The sequence below is a fragment of the Bos mutus genome, chromosome 21, assembly GCF_027580195.1.
Source record: "Bos mutus isolate GX-2022 chromosome 21, NWIPB_WYAK_1.1, whole genome shotgun sequence".
Taxonomy (NCBI): Eukaryota; Metazoa; Chordata; class Mammalia; order Artiodactyla; family Bovidae; genus Bos; species Bos mutus.
Genome location: NC_091637.1, coordinates 4221742 through 4240847, shown reverse-complemented (window position 1 = coordinate 4240847; position 19106 = coordinate 4221742). Strand labels below are relative to the sequence as shown.

The 19106-nt window shown below is 41.5% G+C and overlaps 1 protein-coding gene across 2 annotated transcripts in view; it reads right to left on the bottom strand.

Moving 5' to 3' along the window:
• Positions 1 to 19106, bottom strand: part of GABRG3 (gamma-aminobutyric acid type A receptor subunit gamma3) — an 839241-nt gene that overhangs the window by 275649 nt on the left and 544486 nt on the right. For both annotated transcript variants that reach the window (XM_070358245.1, XM_070358244.1), the window contains exons 4-5: positions 12348 to 12568; positions 9851 to 9933 (exon numbers count right to left, since the gene is read on the bottom strand). In XM_070358245.1, the coding sequence (XP_070214346.1) occupies positions 9851 to 9933; positions 12348 to 12568 (304 nt within the window). The remainder of the gene's footprint in view (positions 1 to 9850; positions 9934 to 12347; positions 12569 to 19106) is intronic.

The following is a 19106-nucleotide window of genomic DNA, read 5'->3' as shown; positions in this document are numbered from 1 at the left end:
TGTGTCCATAGTTGGGTAGATTCTTTCAAACTGATGAAATTGAGCCTAGCATGGCTAATGACTAATGAGGGTTTGGATATTTTCTCTCCCCTAGAAGCTTTCATGTGCAGATTATGTCCAACACAGCTGTGCATCCTTGGGGAACCTAACAGTAAGAGAGAAATGTGCAAACATCTCTCATACTTACTCCTGTCACCTAGCTTTCCTCAAGTCCACATCTTGGCTAAATAAACTAGGAATATATAAAGGGTATGCCTCTAATCCTTTCCATTGTTTTTCAGCTTGCTGCCATTCCCACTTTACAGATGGGGGAAGGAAGACCCAGTGGGATTTACAGAGGTGAAGAAAGTTCCCCAATGTTCTGTGGTGAAGCAAGCAGGCACCTGGGATTCCAGCCCAGGAAGCCTTGCTTCACAGCCTTGGTCCTTCCCTCTCAGGCTTCCCCTGCCCCCAGCAACACTCTCTGCAGTCACAAGGGTATCCACAGTGATGACAATCAGATGACTCCCTTCTGATCAAAGAGGGAACCCTGAGCAGGAGTGTCCCATCACATGCACATTCCATTATTTAACTGAATCTTCACAGAGACAGATGAGGTGCATATTAAGAGAAAGCTAAGTCTCGAAGAATTTAAGCAATCTGCAAATACCTAGGCAGTGAGACGTGCGGACATAGGGATGAGCTCTCACTCTTGTTTGACTCTGGCCCCCAGCACTTCCTTTGTGCTGGTTTTCAGGTGCTTGGTGTTCAGGAGGCGTGAATGTCATCTGTGCACCCTCCGGAGCACACTCTTCTCCAGGTGACCCAGCACCTACAAAACCATCGTCTGCCAAGAGGAGAGGTGGTGCCCCTATGTAAGAAGATCCGAGACACTGAAAGGTCACCTGCTCCAGCACCTCTGCAACCTTCCTGCCACTGCACCATCCTACCTCTCTCCATCTGCTGCTAAGAAAGGGACTCAAAACCTCCAGCAATTCACCCAGGTCATCTGGCTACAGACGGATGTCATCAAACAAAAAGCTTCTGCACAAAAAAGGAAAATGTAAGAGTCGGACACGACTGAGTGACTAAACCACCACCACAACCAAAAAGCAATGTACAGAATGAGAGAAAATGTTTGCAAATCATATATTTGACAAGGGGCTAATATCCAAACTACATAAAGAACTCATACAAGTCAATAGAAAACAACAAATAACCCGATTAAAATATGGTAAAGGACCTGAACAGGCACTTTTCTGAAAAAGACATACAGATTGCCAACAAGTACATGAAAAGGTGCTCCATCATCAGGAAAATCCAAGTCAGGAACACAATGAAATATCACCCCTCATTGTCACAATGGCTTCATCAAAATGACAAGAGATCACATGTGTTGGTGAGATTGTGGAGAAAAGGGAACCCAAGTATACTGTTGGTGGGAATGTAAATTGTTATAGCTGTTATAGAAAACAGTGTAGAGGAAAACGTAAAAAATCAGAACTGCCATGTGATCCAGCATTCCACATCTGGATATGAATCCAAAGGAAACAAAATCTCCATCTGCATCCAATGCTTACATCGGCATTATTCACAACAGCCAAGACAAGGAAATAAACTAAGTATCCATCCACAGATGATTGGATGGCAGTGACGTATATATATGTGTGTAAATTCACTATATGTAGTAGTAGTGTAATTGCTCAATTGTGACCAATTGTGATCCCATGTACTGTAGCCTATCAGGCTCCTCTGTTCATGGGATTCTCCAGGCAAGAATACTGGAGTGGTTTGCCAGCCCCTTCTCCAGGGGATCTTCTTGATCCAGAGATCCAACTCTGGCCCCCTGCATTGCAGGAAGATTCTTTACCATCTGAGCCACCAGGGAAGCCCTGGTGCCTTATAGACACCAACAAAACAGTTGCTTACAATCAGAGTGCTCTAGATTTAATAATTTGTAAGTTTCTCTAATTTTAAAAGGATCCATCATTTGGCCACCTATTAAGAACACAAAAAGACCTCTTATGGGTCTAATATAAACAAACATACGATACAAAACCTTAGTAAGATCAGATAGCATATTTACATCTCAAAGACACAGGCAAATCTGAGCTTCCCCCTAGAAGGCCTTGCTTAAGGTTCTACCAAGCCAGCTCTTAATTTTTAACTGCATATGCATTTATGAGCTCCCTCAAAATTTAGGGTGAGATTTAATTTCCCCAGTTAAGTAGGTACTTGCAAGTATGAGCTCCATTCCTTATGTCTTTCTACAACAGAGCCACCTCAGTGTCTTTAAACTGAGCCCCGGTTATTTCTCGGTAAAAACTGACTCTGCCACCACCCGTGTCTTCCATGGGTAGATATTTTCTCAGTATGTTTCAACGGAGCCCTGGATGTACTTAATCAACTCCCTCCACCTCCCAGTGTCTTTCAACCAGGTGAGAATTCTCTCAGTATCTTTCAACCAAGCCACACCCAATATCTAGACCCCGGTGTCTTCCCCCATCTGTCCCGAGTACCTTACCAAGAGGGGGCAGGCACCTGCTATGCCCCACCAAATAAAAACTCATATATACTATATGTATATGTACATGTATATGTATAGTGTTTGTTAGTTGCTCAGTTGTGTCCAACTCTTTGCAGCCCCACAGACTGTACCTGCCAAGCTCCTCTGTCCATGAGATTCTCCAGGCAAGAACACTGGAGTGGGTTGCCATTTCCTTCTCCAAATGTAGTGTACAGACATTATATATATATATATATATATATATATATATATATATATATGGCTATTCTTTGGAACTCTGCATTCAAATGGGTATATCTTTCCTTTTCTCCTTTGCCTTTTGCTTATTTTCTTAGCTATCTGTAAGGCATCCTCAGAGAGCAGTTTTGCCTTTTGTGTTTCTCTTCCTTGCGGGTGGTCTTGCTCCCTCCCTCCTGCACAGTGTCAAGCACCAGTGTTCACTTAGCATACTGCCTTCACGATCCATTCGTGTTGTTGCAAATGGCAGTGTTTTCTTTTTGAGGCTGAGTAATATTTCACTCCAGTGTTCCTGCCTGGAGAATCTCATGGAACCTGGTGGGCTATAGTCCATAAGTTCTGCATGATGAAAGAGTCAGACACGACTGAAGAAACTGAGCACACAAGTAGTGAAATATTACTCAGCCTCAAAAAGAAACGCTGCCATTTGCAACAACACGAATGGATCTTGAAGGCACTATGCTAAGTGAACACTGGTGCGTGACATTGTGCAGGAGGGAAGGAGCAAGACCTCCCCCAAGGAAGAGAAACGCAAAAGGCAAAATGGCTGTCTGAGGACGCCTTGCAGATAGCTGAGAAAAGAAAAGAAGCAAAAGGCAAAGGAGAAAAGAAAAGAGATACCCATCTGAATGCAGAGTTCCAAAGAATAGCAAGGAGAGATAAGAAAGCCTTCCTCAGCAATCAATGCAAAGAAACAGAGGAAAACAATAGAAAGGGAAAGACTAGAGATCTCATAAATAAAATTAGAGATACCAAGGGAACATTTCAGGCAAAGATGGGCTCAATAAAGGACAGAAATGGCATAGAACTAACAGAGTAGAAAATATTAAGAGATAGCAAGAATACACAGAATAACTGCACAAAAAGGTCTGAATGACCCAGATAACCATGATGGTGTGATCACTGACCTAGCGCCAGACATCGTGGAGTACGAAGTAAAGTGGGCCTTAAGAAGCATCACTACGGACAAAGCTAGTAGAGGTGATGGGATTCCAACTGAGCTATTTCAAATCCTAAAAGAAGATGCTGTGAAAGTGCTGCACTCAGTAAATTTGGAAAACTCAGCAGTGGCCACAGGACTGGAAAAGTCAATCTTTATTCCAATCCCAAAAAAGGCTATGAAAGAATGTTCAAAATACGACATAACTGCACTCATCTCACACACCAGCAAAGTAATGCTCAAGATTCTCCGAGTCAGGCTTCAATAGTACATGAACCGAGAACTTCCAGATGTTCAGGTTGGATTTAGAAGAGGTAGAGAAACCACAGATCAAATTGCCAACATGCGTTGGATCATAGAAAAAGCAGGAGAGTTCCAGAAATATATCTACTTCTGCTTTATTGACTGTGCCAAAGCCTTTGACTGTGAGGATCATAACAAACTGTGTAAAATTCTTAAGGAGATGGGAATAACAGATTACCATATCTGCCTCTTGAAAAATCTGTATGCAGGTCAAGAAGCAATTGTTAAAATAGGTCATGGAAGACTGGACTGGTTCCGAACTGAGAAAGGAGTACATCAAGGCTATATTGTCACCCTGCTTATTTAACTTATATGCAGAGTACATCATGCAAAATGCTGGGCTTGATTCCTGGAAAGCTGGAATCAAGACTGCCAGGAGAAATATCAAAAACTTCAGATATGCAGATGACACCACTCTTATAGCAGAAGGTGAAGAGAAACGAAGGAATTTCTTGATGAAAGTGAAAGAGAAGACTGAAAAAGCTGGCTTAAAACTTGACATTCAAACAGCAAAGATCCAGCCCCATCACTTCATGGCAAATAGATGGGGGAAAAAATGGAAACAGTGAGAGATTTTATTTTCTTGGGCTCCAAAATCACTGCAGATGGTGACTTCAGCCACAAAATTAAAAGACGCTTCCTCCTTGGAAGAAAAGCTATGACCAACCTAGACAGCATATTAAAAAGCAGAGACATTACTTTGCCAACAAATGTCTGTCTAGTCAAAGCTATGGTTTTTCCAGTAGTCACATATGGATGTGAGAGTTGGACTATAAAAGAAAGCTGAGCACTGAAGACTTGATGCTTTTGAACTGCATTGCTGGAGAAGACTCTTGAGGGTCCCTTGGACTGCAAGGAGAAAGACTTATTTTTATGATTTCAAAATTTGAGACTACTTTTAGAGCAGTTTAAGTTCACAGCAAAATGAAAAGATTTTTACATATCATCCCCCTGGCATGCATAGCCTCCCCCATTATCAAGAGTGGATATTTGATAAACCTGCATTGATGCATCATAATGGCCCAAAGTCCATGACTTCTCTGTTGCTCAGACAGTAAAGAATCTGCCTGCAACACAGGACACCTGGGTTCGATCCCTAGGTTGAAAAAATCCTCTAGAGAAGGGAATGGCAAACTACTCTAGTATTCTTGATTCAAGAATAACATGGACAGAGGACCCTGGTAAGCTACAGTCAGGAATTCTTCCTCTGCCATGACCTGGCCCCTAAGCTCTTTCAACAACTTATTTCACTCAGAACCAGAAGAAAAGCAACCTGCCTTCAAGACTGGACAGCAGAGCCAGTGCAATCATCAGTAGCAGTGGTTTCTACCATAACAGTTCATGGGAGGAGACCTCAAAGCTCCATCCCTTCTGCTACAGGCATCACTGTCCGCATCGACAGCACCCTCCCACTCCCCAATGTGTGAGTGTCCTCAGCAGTGAGGTGGCTTGGTCAGGGAAGATCTGGGGAGGCCAGTGATCCAGAAACATGTAGGAAGATGACTTGGACAGCATGTGGGAAGATGACCTAGCCATCTGGTGAAAGGTGAGCATCTCAAGGAGTACAGGTCAGGCAAAGAGACAAGCTGGCAAAATGCCCCTCACCCTCCACACTGGTCTGCCTGGTGTGGTCCCTGATGGGGAACCTGCTTCCCAGGGCAATGCCTTGATTCTCACTCTCAGCTCCAGGCTACAGGACTCCCCCCTCTCTCAGACATACCAAAAAACACCCTTTGGCAACACCCAAAGCAGGTGAGCTCAAGTGAACACAAGAACATTTTGGGGACCTTGGAGTCCACGTATTTTATACGTGGGTGAGAACTTCCCTTCCTGTATTAGTAAGTGTTCTCCAGAGAAACAGAACCAATAAGGTAAGTATAGATGCAGAGATAGATAGAGATAAAGATATAAGAGATCATACATTATAGGAATTGGTTCATACAATATGGGAGCTGAGAAGTTCTACAGTCTGTCCTCTAAAAACTGAAGACTCAGGAAAGCTGGTGGTGTACTTCTGTCTGAGTTGAAAGGCCTCAGAATCAGGAGACTGAGGTTTTAAGTCCTGATCCAAGTCTGAGGCCTGGGAACCAGGAGCCACCGATATCTGAGAACTGAAGATGCACGTCCCAGCTCAAGCAAAGAGCAAATGCCACTGTCATTCACCTGTTTCTTCTACAGACAGACCTTGGAGATATTGGGGGTTCAGGTCCAGGTCATCACAATAAAGAAACACGGCAACAAAGCAAGTCACACAGAATTTCCCAGAGCGTATAAATTTTGTTTACTTTATGCAATTGTCTATTAAGTATGCAAAGTTGTTGTTGCTGTTGTTCAGTCACCAAGCTGTGTGCGACTCTGTGACTGCATGGACTGTAGCATGCCAGGCGTCCCTGAAAAACAACCACTCCAATATTCTTGCTGTGAGAACAACATGAACTGTATTTAAAAAGTATGCAATAGCATTACATATTAAAAAAAGAAAAGGTTAATGCCTTAATTAAAAAACAAGGCTGTTTAAGAAGGGATGTCATAGATTTAAATTTGTAAAACAAAATGCAGGATCTGTGAAGCACAATAACATGAAATGCAATAAGAGGAGGTATGCCTGCATTTGGTCCTCAGAGGACCGGATAACTCCATCTACCCCATCCACACTGGTGAGGGCTATCTTCTTTCCCCAGTCTACTGACTCAAACTCTGACTACTGTACTACTCTAATGACTCCTATAGGCACCGTCACAGACACACTCAGAAACACTGTTTTAGCAACTATCTGGGCATCTCTGAGACCAGCCAAGTGAACAATTGCTCTCTTCTTGGAAGACAGGCTTCCTTTTGGAAATTTTGTACCTGAGCACTTGCTTCACAATACACAGGACCACTGCTGCCATTTCACAGCATCTGCTATTTCTCTCTCATCCAAGAGATAAAGGACTTTCAAGGAGCTGTGTGGTTCCTTTCCTGCCAAGCAAAAGTCCTGTTTGCCAGGACATTCCACCTTGAAGAGGGCCCAACTCGGTTAATGCACTGGGACAGCAGGCAGGGAACGGACAACTTTGTCTCTGTTTAAGATGTACACCGGTTATGAAGATGGACCTTTGTCGACAAAGTGATGTCTCTGCTTTTTAATATGCTGTCTAGGTTTGTCATAGCTTTTCTTCCAAGGAGCAAGCCTCTTTTAATATCATGGCTATAATCATTGACCGCAGTGATTTTGGAGCCCAAGAAAATAAAATCTGTCACCATTTCCACTTTTTCCCCCCCATCCATTTGCCATGAAGTAATGGGACTGCATGTCATGATCTTCATTTATTAAAAGCTGAGTTTAAGACAGTGTTTTCACGCTCCTCTTTCAGTTTTATCAAGAGGCTGTTTAGTTCCTCTTCACTTTCTACCATTTAAGTTGTATCATCTTTGTATCTGAGGTTGCTGTTATTTCTCCTGGTAATCTTGATTTCAGCTTGAGCTTCATCATCTCTTTAGCATGATGTACTCTGCAAAGAAGTTAAATAAGCAGGGTGACAATATACAGCCTTGACGTACTCCTTTCCCAATTTGGAACCAGTCCATTGTTCCATGTCCAGTTCTAACTGTTGCTCCTTGACCAGCATACAGGTTTCTCAGGAGGCAGGTAAGGTGGTCCGGTATTCCCATCTCTTTAAGAATTTTCCACAGTTTGTTGTGATCCTCACAGTCAAAAGCTTTAACATTGTCAATAAAGCACAAGTAGATGTCTGGGTTTTTTATTTTTATTTTTTTTTATTCCCTTGCTTTTTCTATGATCCAGCAAATGTTGGCTATTTGATTTTTGGATCCTCTGCCTTTTTAAAATCCAGCTCGTACATCTGAAAGTTCTTAGTTCACATACTGTGGAAACCTAGCTTGAAGTATTTTATGCATTACCTTGCTAGCAGGTAAATTGAATACAATTGTATGGTAGTTTGAACATTCTTTGACATTACATTTCTTTTGGATTAGAAAGAAAACTGACATTTTCCAGTCCTGTGGCCACTGCTGAGGTTTCCAAATTTGCTGACATATTGAGTACAACACTTTATCATAATCACCTTTTAGTATTTGAAATAGCTCAGCTAGAATTCCATCACCTCCATTAGCTTTGTTAAGAAGCTTTGAAGAAGGCCTTCTTATCTCTCCTTGCTGGACCAAACAGTAGCCCTATTTTACATATTTCGAGAAATATCCATACCATTTTCCACAATGGCCGCACCAACTTAATTCACACCATCAGTGCAGAAAGTTTCCTTTTCTCCAGATCCTTTCCAGTACTTCTTGTGCTTTTGATAATAGCCATTTTGATAGGTGTGAAATGATATCTCATTGTGGTTTTGATTTGCATTTCCCCGCTTATTAGTGATGTTGAACATCTTTCCATATACCTATTGGCCATCTGTATGTCTTCTTCAGAAAAAATGTTTGTTTACCTTTTCTGCCCATTTTTAATAAAAATTTTCTTTGCTGTTGAGGTGAATGAGTTCTTTACATATTTTGGATATTACTCTCTTATGATTTACAAATATTTTATCCATTAAGTAGGCAGCCTTCCCATTCTGTTGATGGTTTTCTTTGCTGTACAGAAGTTTTATGGTGTCAAGTCTTATGTTCAATTTTTGATATAATTTTAGTTAATTATTGTGTATAGTGTAAGACAGTGGTTGAATTTAATTCTCTTGCATGTAGCTGACCTGTTTTCCCAACACCATTTATTGAAGGGATTGTCCTTTCTTCATTGCATATATTCTTGTCTCCCTTGTCATAAATTAATGACCACATACATGTGAGTTTATTTCTGGGCTCTCTGTTCTATTACACTGAGCTATCTGTCCGTTTTTATGCTAGTGTCACACATTTTGGTAACTATAGCTTTGTAGTATAGTTTTAAATTAGTGACTGGCATTTTCAGCTTTATTCTTCTTTCTCAAGATGGCTTTGGCCTCCTTGGTTACATCTATCCTTAGGCGAAATTTTGCTTTCTATCTTGTCTTTTTCTGAATTTAAAATGAACTGTACAATGTGTTTATCCATTATTTCACTTTGTCTTTTCACTAAAATGTCTAGCGAAGAAAGCCACAAAACCTTCTGCCTGAGAATTCATCACATTTGCATGTCATATCCCATATGCAATTTTAAAGATAGTCAATAAACTTAGCTGAATTCTTATGAGTCATACTTAAGTATTGTGGTCATTATGTTTTAAATGAGCCATCATAAATTCTGCAAGTTTATTTCCATACTGGCCTTTACTCTGAAACTTCATAATCAAATAAATTTGATATTTCCTTTTACTTGTATTGCTATACTTAGCATTAGACACAGTCTTTAAGAATTAGTAAATGAGTACTTGTTAGCTCTAGCATCAATCCTATGTAAAAACTGGACTAAATAAAACACTATGAAAAATTACATCCATCTATAGCATAATGAGACAAATATAAATATATTTAAGCAAAAACTCTATCTTTTTATTTTGAAGAGAAACCACCTGACTGAAGATGATATTAAACCTAAAATTATTGCAAAGAAATTCTGTATACATTCAAATAGTACACACAGTTTATTAGCAGAAGGGTCTTTGGTAAGTCAACAGTTCATCAATTTCTCAGTTCTTTACTATTAAGACAAAAGGTTTAAGTTGCTCAAGGATTTATCAAAGCTACATATTTTGCAACACGGGTTCTATGTAACAAAGTCTAGAGTGAATATCCTCAGGTGGTCCAGACCAAAACTGTTATCTGTTTTCTCTGGTAGTACAGTGATGCTATAATCAGTCATATGACTGTTTACTATAAATCAGCATAGGCTAGACAGTCATTTCCACAGCAGTCATACCCCAAGTCAGTACTCACAGCTGGAGAATATCAGCGGGCAGGAGTGCTCATCCATGGGGAAGTTGTGCAGCTGCAGCTGGCATTCTGCATTTATGGTGAGCCTGTGGGGGAGCCAAATGTCACTCTTGAGGTCAGCCAGGAGCAAACCAGCAAAGGCCTTAAGCAAGGTCAGGGCAGTCACATTACTACAACACAGGGGGCAGGGGGCTGGGGTGGCCACATGGAATCTAGTCTTGGCAAGGGCACTATCCATTCAGTACACCATTTGTTTTTGTTTTTTTTTTCCTTCAATTTATTTATTTATTTTTTAACTTTACAATATTGTATTGGTTTTGCCATATATCAACATGAATCTGCCACAGGTATACACGTGTTCCCCATCCTTAACCCTCCTCCCTCCTCGTGTGTCGTGTCACTTTGCTTTACTTTTAACTATCAGAATCAAAGGGAATGTCCATTAGTGAACTCCCTGTGTCTAGAAATACAAGCCAAGTAAGAGAGGAAACAAATTGAAACAATATGTGTCCTTGCTGTCACATATCTTTGTTTTTAATTTGCTTGACTGAATTAAATCCTTTCTCCATTTTGAAACTGATTTATTTGCCTAGTTAGGTATAATGCCAAGTTCATCCACTTGTAAGGAAGATTTCATATTTGGCCAGCCTCCCCACTTGAATAGGCAGGTGGTGACTGCACTAAATGTGTGTATGGCATCTTTTCAAAGCAGGCATTCCTGGGGTTTGAGTTTTTGTAAAGGATCCCAGGACTGGCCATGTCTCTATTATGATTTGCTGAAGCTCACATTCATTTCAGTCTCATTTATATTCTTTTAAGAATTGATGAGGAAATAGCTATTAAAAAATCCTGTTTTCCAAATGTAACATCAGTAGAATTTCCTGCAGCATTTTTGTTGTTGCTGTTCCCAGTCTGCCAACATTATAATTTCCCTGAAACTTTAAAATTCTTAACTGTTTTGCTTATTTTGATGCCAATATGTGCCTTTATCTATGTGACAAATACTTATTTAATATATGAGTTACAGATTTTTCCTTATGACCACAAATCACTTGCAGTTAAAAGCTTCTTATAATGGATATAGGGGGAGGAAGCTGTGTTCAGGGCTTGGCAGTGGTATTCACCAAGCAGGAGGACAGAGGGACATGGTCAGAGGTATTAGAGCAATCACCTTCCCCGGTAGCATGCTGAATTAAATGCCCTTTGGGATTTCATGAGGAAATATCACGTGGGCAGGTAGCTCCAAGAATCTGGTGCCCAGAAGGGACATTAGGGATTGGAAATAACTCGTGGGATGAATCCTCAGCATGGATATGGCTTTTAAAGCCTTAGGAATGGATGAGCTAAGTCAGCAGGAAAGTGGAAATTGGGTAAAATCCTAAGACAGGAGCAGCAGAATGAGGAGGTGCCGTGTTAGCAGCTGGACGGGAGGTGCAGGAAGCAGCCGAGGAGCAGCAAAGCCAGTGAGAAAGCGACCATCGGCACAAGGCAGTCAGGCCAGTGCTCCAGAAAGGCCTCAGGGACTGGGAGGGCAGCCTCCCTGATCCCAGGGCTGGATGAGCAGGAAGACTGGTGTAGCTGCCCACCATACATTCCGTGTATGTTGCAGTCATGCATTCAGTCAGACTCAGGTCACCCTACAGGAGAGACTCTTGAGAGATACAGACCCAGGTTCAAACTCAGGTAATATTAGTTCCCAATGGAGACTTTGGGCAGGCAAGTGAGCTCACGTTCTTTTAAATCCAGCCACTATTACCTTACTGGGTTTCTGTGAGGACAGCCTGGCCCCAGGAGGACTGATTACAAGGTGGCTGTCACTTCCATTAAGGATGCATTAGAGAACGCCCTCTGTGCTCTTTTGTTCCTTGTGGTCTCAAATTTGGCTATAATTAGATTTGTCAATTAGTACACCAAGACATCTTTATTTCTTAGTTGAATGGACCTGTGGGTTAAATATATTAAAGGTAATTTCCACAGCCCACTTCTAGCAGAAATGGATACTAATTAAGGAAGGAGTTTATATTTATTAAAGATTATTTGTATGATGTTAGTTTTGTACATGGAGAAGGCAAGGGCACCCCAGTCCAGTACTCTTGCCTGGAAAATCCCATGGATGGTGGACCCTGGTAGGCTGCAGTCCATGGGGTCACTAAGAGTCGGACACGACTGAGTGACTTCAGTCACTTTTCCCTTTCATGCATTGGAGAAGGAAATGGCGGCCCACTCCAGTTTTCTTGCCTAGAGAATCCCAGGTATGGGGAAGCCTGGTGGGTTTCCGTCTATGGGGTCGCAGAGTCGGACACGACTGAAGTGACTTAGCAGCAGCAGCAACAGCAGTTTTGCACATGTGGGATTAGGAAAAACTTCTTCAAGACCCAGTAGCATGCTGAACATGAGAAGTGATAGAACTCAGCAATGAAAATAGGGTCCCATTCCTACAGTGATCTAAAGTCCCCAGTGTCAGACTACTAGTGGGATTAAATATTCACTAGCATCTCACCTTAAAGTATAAAGGATTTTCCCATCATTCCAAATTCTGAGGAGTTGATTGGGGGTGGTGATCCAGTGAGCCTCTGCAGTTTTGGAATTTCGGAAGATCGTATCTGGAATCCATATTAACCCCACCATGTTGCTGTTCAGAGTAAGTATTTTCATTGTGCTGTTGAACCTAAGGCGACTGTCAGTCCAGGTCTGAGCAAAAAATATATCGATTTGATATTCCTGAAACAGAGCAAAAGGAGGGGAAAGACATTTCTGTTGGTGGATTTTCTGCAGGTTTTGCTTTCTTTCTCAGGAGTTTGGTTCTGCTCATGGTTTCATCTTCACCTGTTAGCACTTAACATCGTGCCTGGATCAACATGGCAGACACTTAACAAAGGTAACCAATATCATTAGTCAACTGTGAGATAACACATGACAATGCTCTGTAAATAGTAAATTGTAATAAATACATAAAGTGTAGTGAGAGGCCAAGAGTTAGTAGAAAATGATTCAGAACATAGACGCAGACCTTCCTATATTCCTAAGTCCAAGCTCTGGCAGGTAGAAAAATCTAGCATTTTCTCCGTTCAGTCGCTCAGCATTACCCAACTGTAGTCTATAAAATGAATAGAATAGTAGTGTCTATCTACTTCTTAAAGGAGTTATATGAAAAGAAATGATTAAATAAAAAGCTCTAGTGCCCGGCACAACACAAATTATCCAGAGAGTATTAGCTTATATACTAATAAAAATGATCATTTTCATCCAAAAGCTTTCTCAAATCACAGATCAACCCAAATCAAACAGAAAAGCAAAAAACAAGCAGCAGCAACAACAACAAAAAATAGGGCTGACAGCCACCCAAGTCAAATGCCGATTCCAACAGAGGGCTGAAGGGGCAAATTTTTTCTGTAACTGGAAGTAATCCCAATATGCACAGTACATTAGATACAGGATGGGGTTGATGTTACTGTGAGACCCAGAGAAATGTCTCAAGTCTGGACCACCTCTGGGGCTCTTCCCCCAGTCACAGTTTAAAGGATTATCTTTAGGTCCACAATAAAGAGGATCTATATGGTCAGTGATCTTAATATCTTTCATAGTTTTCTTCCATATTAGATATTATAAATGAATTGTTTTTACAGAGTTCAGTAATTCTCAACAAATCTCATATTTATACTTTTCATTGAGTTTCTGGTTAAAGAACCTTTCTGAGACGTAATTCAACAGACCAGTCTGACCTTTTATTAACTAATTCCCTCATTTATCATCTTTGTTGCACTATGTCAGGCCCTGCAAACCACTGAAGGCCCAGAACTGTGCCAACAGGAAAAGTCTCTGCCTCCATGAGGCTTATATTCCAATCAGGGAAGACAGGCCTTAGAAAATTAAGGTGGAAAATACAAGCCATAACTGCTATTGACTATGCTTGGTAAGTTAACACAAGAAACGAATTACCTCAGAGGATAAATGGCCAGTTTGGAAGCAGTTATGAAAGTATGAACAGGGACTGTTGCCCGCCATTCCAGTAAACAGAGGTTTTTGCCAAAATTTCCAGTTCTACAAGGAACAAGCCATCAGCCACTCCAGTGGCCCCCTCCACACACCCCCAGTGGTGTGCCCTGAGGGAAATTCAGGATGGGGAAAAACAAGGGGGAAGCATTTTGTGGTTTGGAAACTGGCCCTAGATATTTAAGATAAATGCCTAAGGGACAATTTCAACGAACCTTGATTCTTACATCTTCTCATACATAGAAAAGCATCAAAATCATTAACTTGCGGTACCTCTTTGTAATTATCAGTGATCTTTTGATGTTTGACTGCATTTTTTTCCCAGCAAAAACGCTATATCCTGGCTTCCTTCTTAACTCTTCAGAGCAGTTCCTTAGAGCCGAGAGGCTGCATCCTAGGCCTAAGTTCTCAGCTGTTGTTGCTGTTGTTTAGTCTCTAAATCATGTCTGACTCTTCTGTGATCCCATGGACTATAGCCCACCAGGCTTCCCTTCTCCAGGGAATCTTCTCAACCCAGGGGTCAAACTCAGCTACCTGCATTGTCAGGTAGATTCTTTACCACTGAGCCTAAGTCCTCAGTAAGATCCCCAAATAATACTTAAGTTGCAACTTTTAGGTTGTGTGTTTTTCTTTAGTTGACAAAAGAGAAAAGAAAGATAAAACAAATACTGATTCTTGTAGGAATGGAAGAAACAAATGCTTCTCATCCCTATCAGTGAATCATAGGATCAAGAAATGCTTAGAGTGTTAAAAGCCTATTGAAACTCAGCTTTGCAGAAATAATTCAGACCTATTGCTAAAAATCTCTAAATAGGTTGTCACTGTGCAAATTTGGCTCCAAGGACAAAAGACTAATACATGACTTTTCCACTGAAAGGTGATAGGGCCAAGGTATCTGTACTTAATTTAAGAGAAAGAGTAAAGTGAAAGTGAAAGCAAAGGGTTGGGTAGAGGCAATGGCATTTGAAACAAAGGCATAGCAGGGATCTTGGAATTGTTTTGACACAAGATCTATGCACACGTGAAATTGGTCTATCAAGTAAGAGACTGGCTAGGCTTTTTTTTTTTAATTGAAGGATAACTGCTTTACATTATTTTGTGGTTTTCAGTCATACAGCAACAAGAATCAGCCATGGGTACACCCATGTCCCCTCCCTCCCATCTGACTCCCCATCCCACCCTTCTATTGTCACAGAGCCCCTGTTTGAATTGCCTGAGTCATATACCAAATTCCCATTGGCTATCTATTTTACACATGGAATTGTAAGTTTCCATGTTACTCTCTCCATGCAGCTCACCCTCCCCCTCCTCCCATCCCCCCTGTGTCCACAGGTCTGTTCTGTATGTCTGTTTCCCCATTGCTGCCCTGAAAATAAATTCATCAGTGCCACCTTTTAGATTCGGAACCTCAAGTCAGGAAAAAAGTCTGTGACTATTTGAGACTTAGATTTACTGTTGCCTTTCTTTTTGTAATGATAAATTGTAGCCTGGAAAATCTGGATCCAAAAGGAGGCTTATTCTTCAATGCCAATATTTCCACAGCTGGAACAGTTAATGGAAAAAGGAAACTCCCAGACAATGGAGTCAAGATCCAATAAGAGTCTCTGGGAGCCCAACTCTGGGAGTAGAGTTAATCCAGACTTAACTCTAGAATATGAAAGATATTCTCCTTACAGGGAATAAGATTCCACTCAGGATCTGCCCACTGGGGTCTCAGAATTGCTATAAATCAGTGCTGATTGTGATCATCCTGGCTCTTCTCCATCTTTTAGCTATACTGTACACGTGGCTGTGGGTTAGATAGCTTTCTCTTCAGTTTAGAGGTCAGTGGATCGAGGAGAGCCATGTACATCTTGATGTGGTATATACAGGCAGCCCCAGTGTTGGGGATGGGACTGGGTGGATCTTTTGGGTTGCTTCATTTGAAGAAAGGAAGAGTGTGTCTGCCAATGCATGAAAGTGAAAAGTGAAAATGAAGTCTCTCAGTTGTCCCCGACTCTTAGCGACACCAAGGACTGCAGCCTACCAGGCTCCTCCGTCCATGGGATTTTCCAGGCAAGAGTACTGGAGTGGGGTGCCATTGCCTTCTCCGCCTAATGAGTGCGAGACAGACAAAACATCTGGCAGCTAGAGACAGATCATGGTGGTCACTGGTGCAATCCACCAGTACCACAGCACTCCTACTTGCAGGCATATGGTAGAGTCACACACTTCCCTTTCAGGCCCTGAGAGACTGTGTGAAGCAGAGCCCACCTGATTCACACCAGATACATATTGTAGGTGCAAAAGGTAGAAGGGAGAGTGGGATGCAGGGGTGGGGCCTGCAGTCCTCACTGAGAAGGTGACTTGGAACCAAGACCTCAGTGAGGTGCAGAGTGAGCTTGGCAGAGAGATGGCTCCCTTGCAGGGGCCCTGAACACAGAAAGCAGGAAGGTCAAAGACATTCCTAAGAAGCAGGAACAATGTAGTGTACAGAATCATCCCAGTGGGGCCAGGAAACAGACCCCTTACTTCCTTGATGGCAGAATTTTAGCCTAACAATGATGATTGCTGACTATGAAATAGCCTATATTTGCACAGAGAACATGAGAACACACTCAAAACTTTAAATAAAATTCAGGATGTGAGAATGGCCAGTATGGCACATATAGGTACCCATATTAATTAATTCCTTCTTCCCTTTAACACCAGTTTATTAGGTAAAGAAAAGAGGAGAGGATGAAGATGCTCTCACTAAAGAGACAAAGTTCACCAATGATGTGGACAGTTCAGTTCAGTTCAGTCACTCAGTCGTGTCCCACTTTTTGTGACCCCGTGGACTGCAGCATGCCAGGCTTCCCTGTTCATCACCAACTCCCAGAGCTTGCTCAAACTCATGTCCATCAAGTCAGTGATGCCATCCAACCATCTCATGCTCTGTGTTCCCCTTCTCCTCCTACCTTCAATCTTTCCCAGAATCAGAGTCTTTTCTAATGAGTCAGTTCTTTGCACTAGGAGTCTAAAGTATTGGAGCTTCAGCTTCAACATTAGTCCTTCCAATGAATATTCAGGACTGGTTTTCCGTAGCCAATAAAGGCCCTGAGTGTATTTTGGAAAGAATCTAAAACTATTCAGATACTTTTAATCCCAATATTATATCAGGGATATTGAAACAAAGAAAACTTCAACAATTTTACCAAAGTTTCCAAAGATTCCAAGTAAAAATTCCCAAGTGGGAATTGGGAGAGGGTGGGAAGATTTGGGAGAATGGCATTGAAACATGTAAAATATCATGTAAGAAACGAGTTGCCAGTCCAGGTTCGATGCACGATACTGGATGCTTGGGGCTAGTGCACTGGGACGACCCAGAGGGATGGTATGGGGAGGGAGGAGGAAGGAGGGTTCAGGATGGGGAACACATGTATACCTGTGGCGGATTCATTTTGATATTTGGCAAAACTAATACAATTATGTAAAGTTTAAAAATAAAATAAAATTAGAAAAAAAAATACAATTATCCTCCAATAAAAAGTAAATTGATTTTTTTTTAAAAATGGAAAAACAAAAGTCTCCTGCTAACCAAATAGTCCTCCTCTTGAGGTCTTTTCTCTCCTTATCATCTCTGCTTTCCATCCCCATTTATGGCCCTTCACAATACATTTTAAAATGCAGATCTGAGATGGGTAAATAGCAAGATAGGCATGAGCCTTCTGTACCCACCAGTCACTGATTATTGAAATAGAGACAATAACGATTTTCTCCTAGAGGGTAAACCAAGGCCTGAGAGGTTAAGTAACTTTCATCAAGTCAAAATTTGCTTCCCATGATAAAAGGTAACTCTCCTACACTGTTGGTGGGAATGTAAATTGGTACAGCCATTAAAAGATGCTTGCTTCTTGGAAGAAAAGCTATGACAAACCTAGAAAGCGTATTAAAGAGCAGTGATATCACTTTGCTGACAGAGATACATATAGTCAAAGCTATGGTTTTTCTAGTAGTCATGCACAGATGTGAGAGTTGGACCATAAAGAAGGCTGACCACCAAATAATTGATGTTTTCAAACTGTGGCGCTGGAGAAAATCCTTGAGAGTCCCGTGGACAGCAAGGAGATCAAACCAGTCAATCCTAAAGGAAATCAACCCCGAATATTCTTTGGAAGGATTGTTGCTGAAGCTGAAGCTCCAATACTCTGGCCACCTGATGAAAACAGCTGACTCAAATGGAAAAGACCCTGCTGCTGGGAAAGATTGAGGACAGAAGGAGAAGGGGATGACAGAAGTTGAGATGGTTGGATGGTATCACCGACTCAATGGCCATGAGTTTGAGCACATTCTGGTGAAGGACAGGGACGCCTGGTGTTCTGCTGTCCACGGGGTCACTAAGAGTCAACACAACTGAGTGACTGAACAACAACAGCCACTATGGAGAACAGAATGGAGCTTGCTTTAAAAACTAAAAATAAAGCTACATATGACCAGCAATCCTCCTCCTGGGCCTATGTCTGAAGAAAACCATAATTTAAAAAGACACATTTATCTCAGTGTTCATTGTGGCACTATTTACAATAGTCAGGACATAGAAGCAACCTAAATGTCCATCGACAAATGGATAAAGAAGATATGGGACATATATGCAATAGAATATTAAGTGTGTTAGCTGCTCAGTCATGTCCAACTCTTTGCAGCCACATGGACTGTAGCCCATCAGGTTCCTCTGTCCATGGAATTATCCAGGTAAGAATACTGGAATGAGTTGCCATTCCCTTCTCCAGGAGATCCTCCTGATTCAGGGATCGAACCCCAGCCTCCCACATTGTAGGCAGATTATTTACCATCTGAGCCACCAGGGAAACCCCTCCCAAGTTCAGTCCCTGAGTCAGAAAGATTCCCTGGCAAAGGAAATGGCTACCCACTCCAGTATTCTTGCCTAAAGAATTCCACACAACTGAGCAACAATAGAATATTACTTAACCATCAAAAAGAATGAAGTAATGCCATTTGCAGCAAGATGGATGGACCTAGAGATTGTCATATTGAGGGAAGTAAGTCAGACAGAGAAGCAAAAATATCATAGGACATCTCTTATACATGGAATCTAAAAATAAATGATACAAATGAAATTACTTACAAAATAGAAATAGACTCACTTGATGTTTTGGTGAAAGTTTTAACTTTTGCTTCAGGTTCAAAGTGAAAGTCGCTCAGTCGTGTCCAACTCTTTGCAACCCCATGGACTATACAGAGCATGGAATTCTCCAGGTCAGAATACTGGAGTGGATAGCCTTTC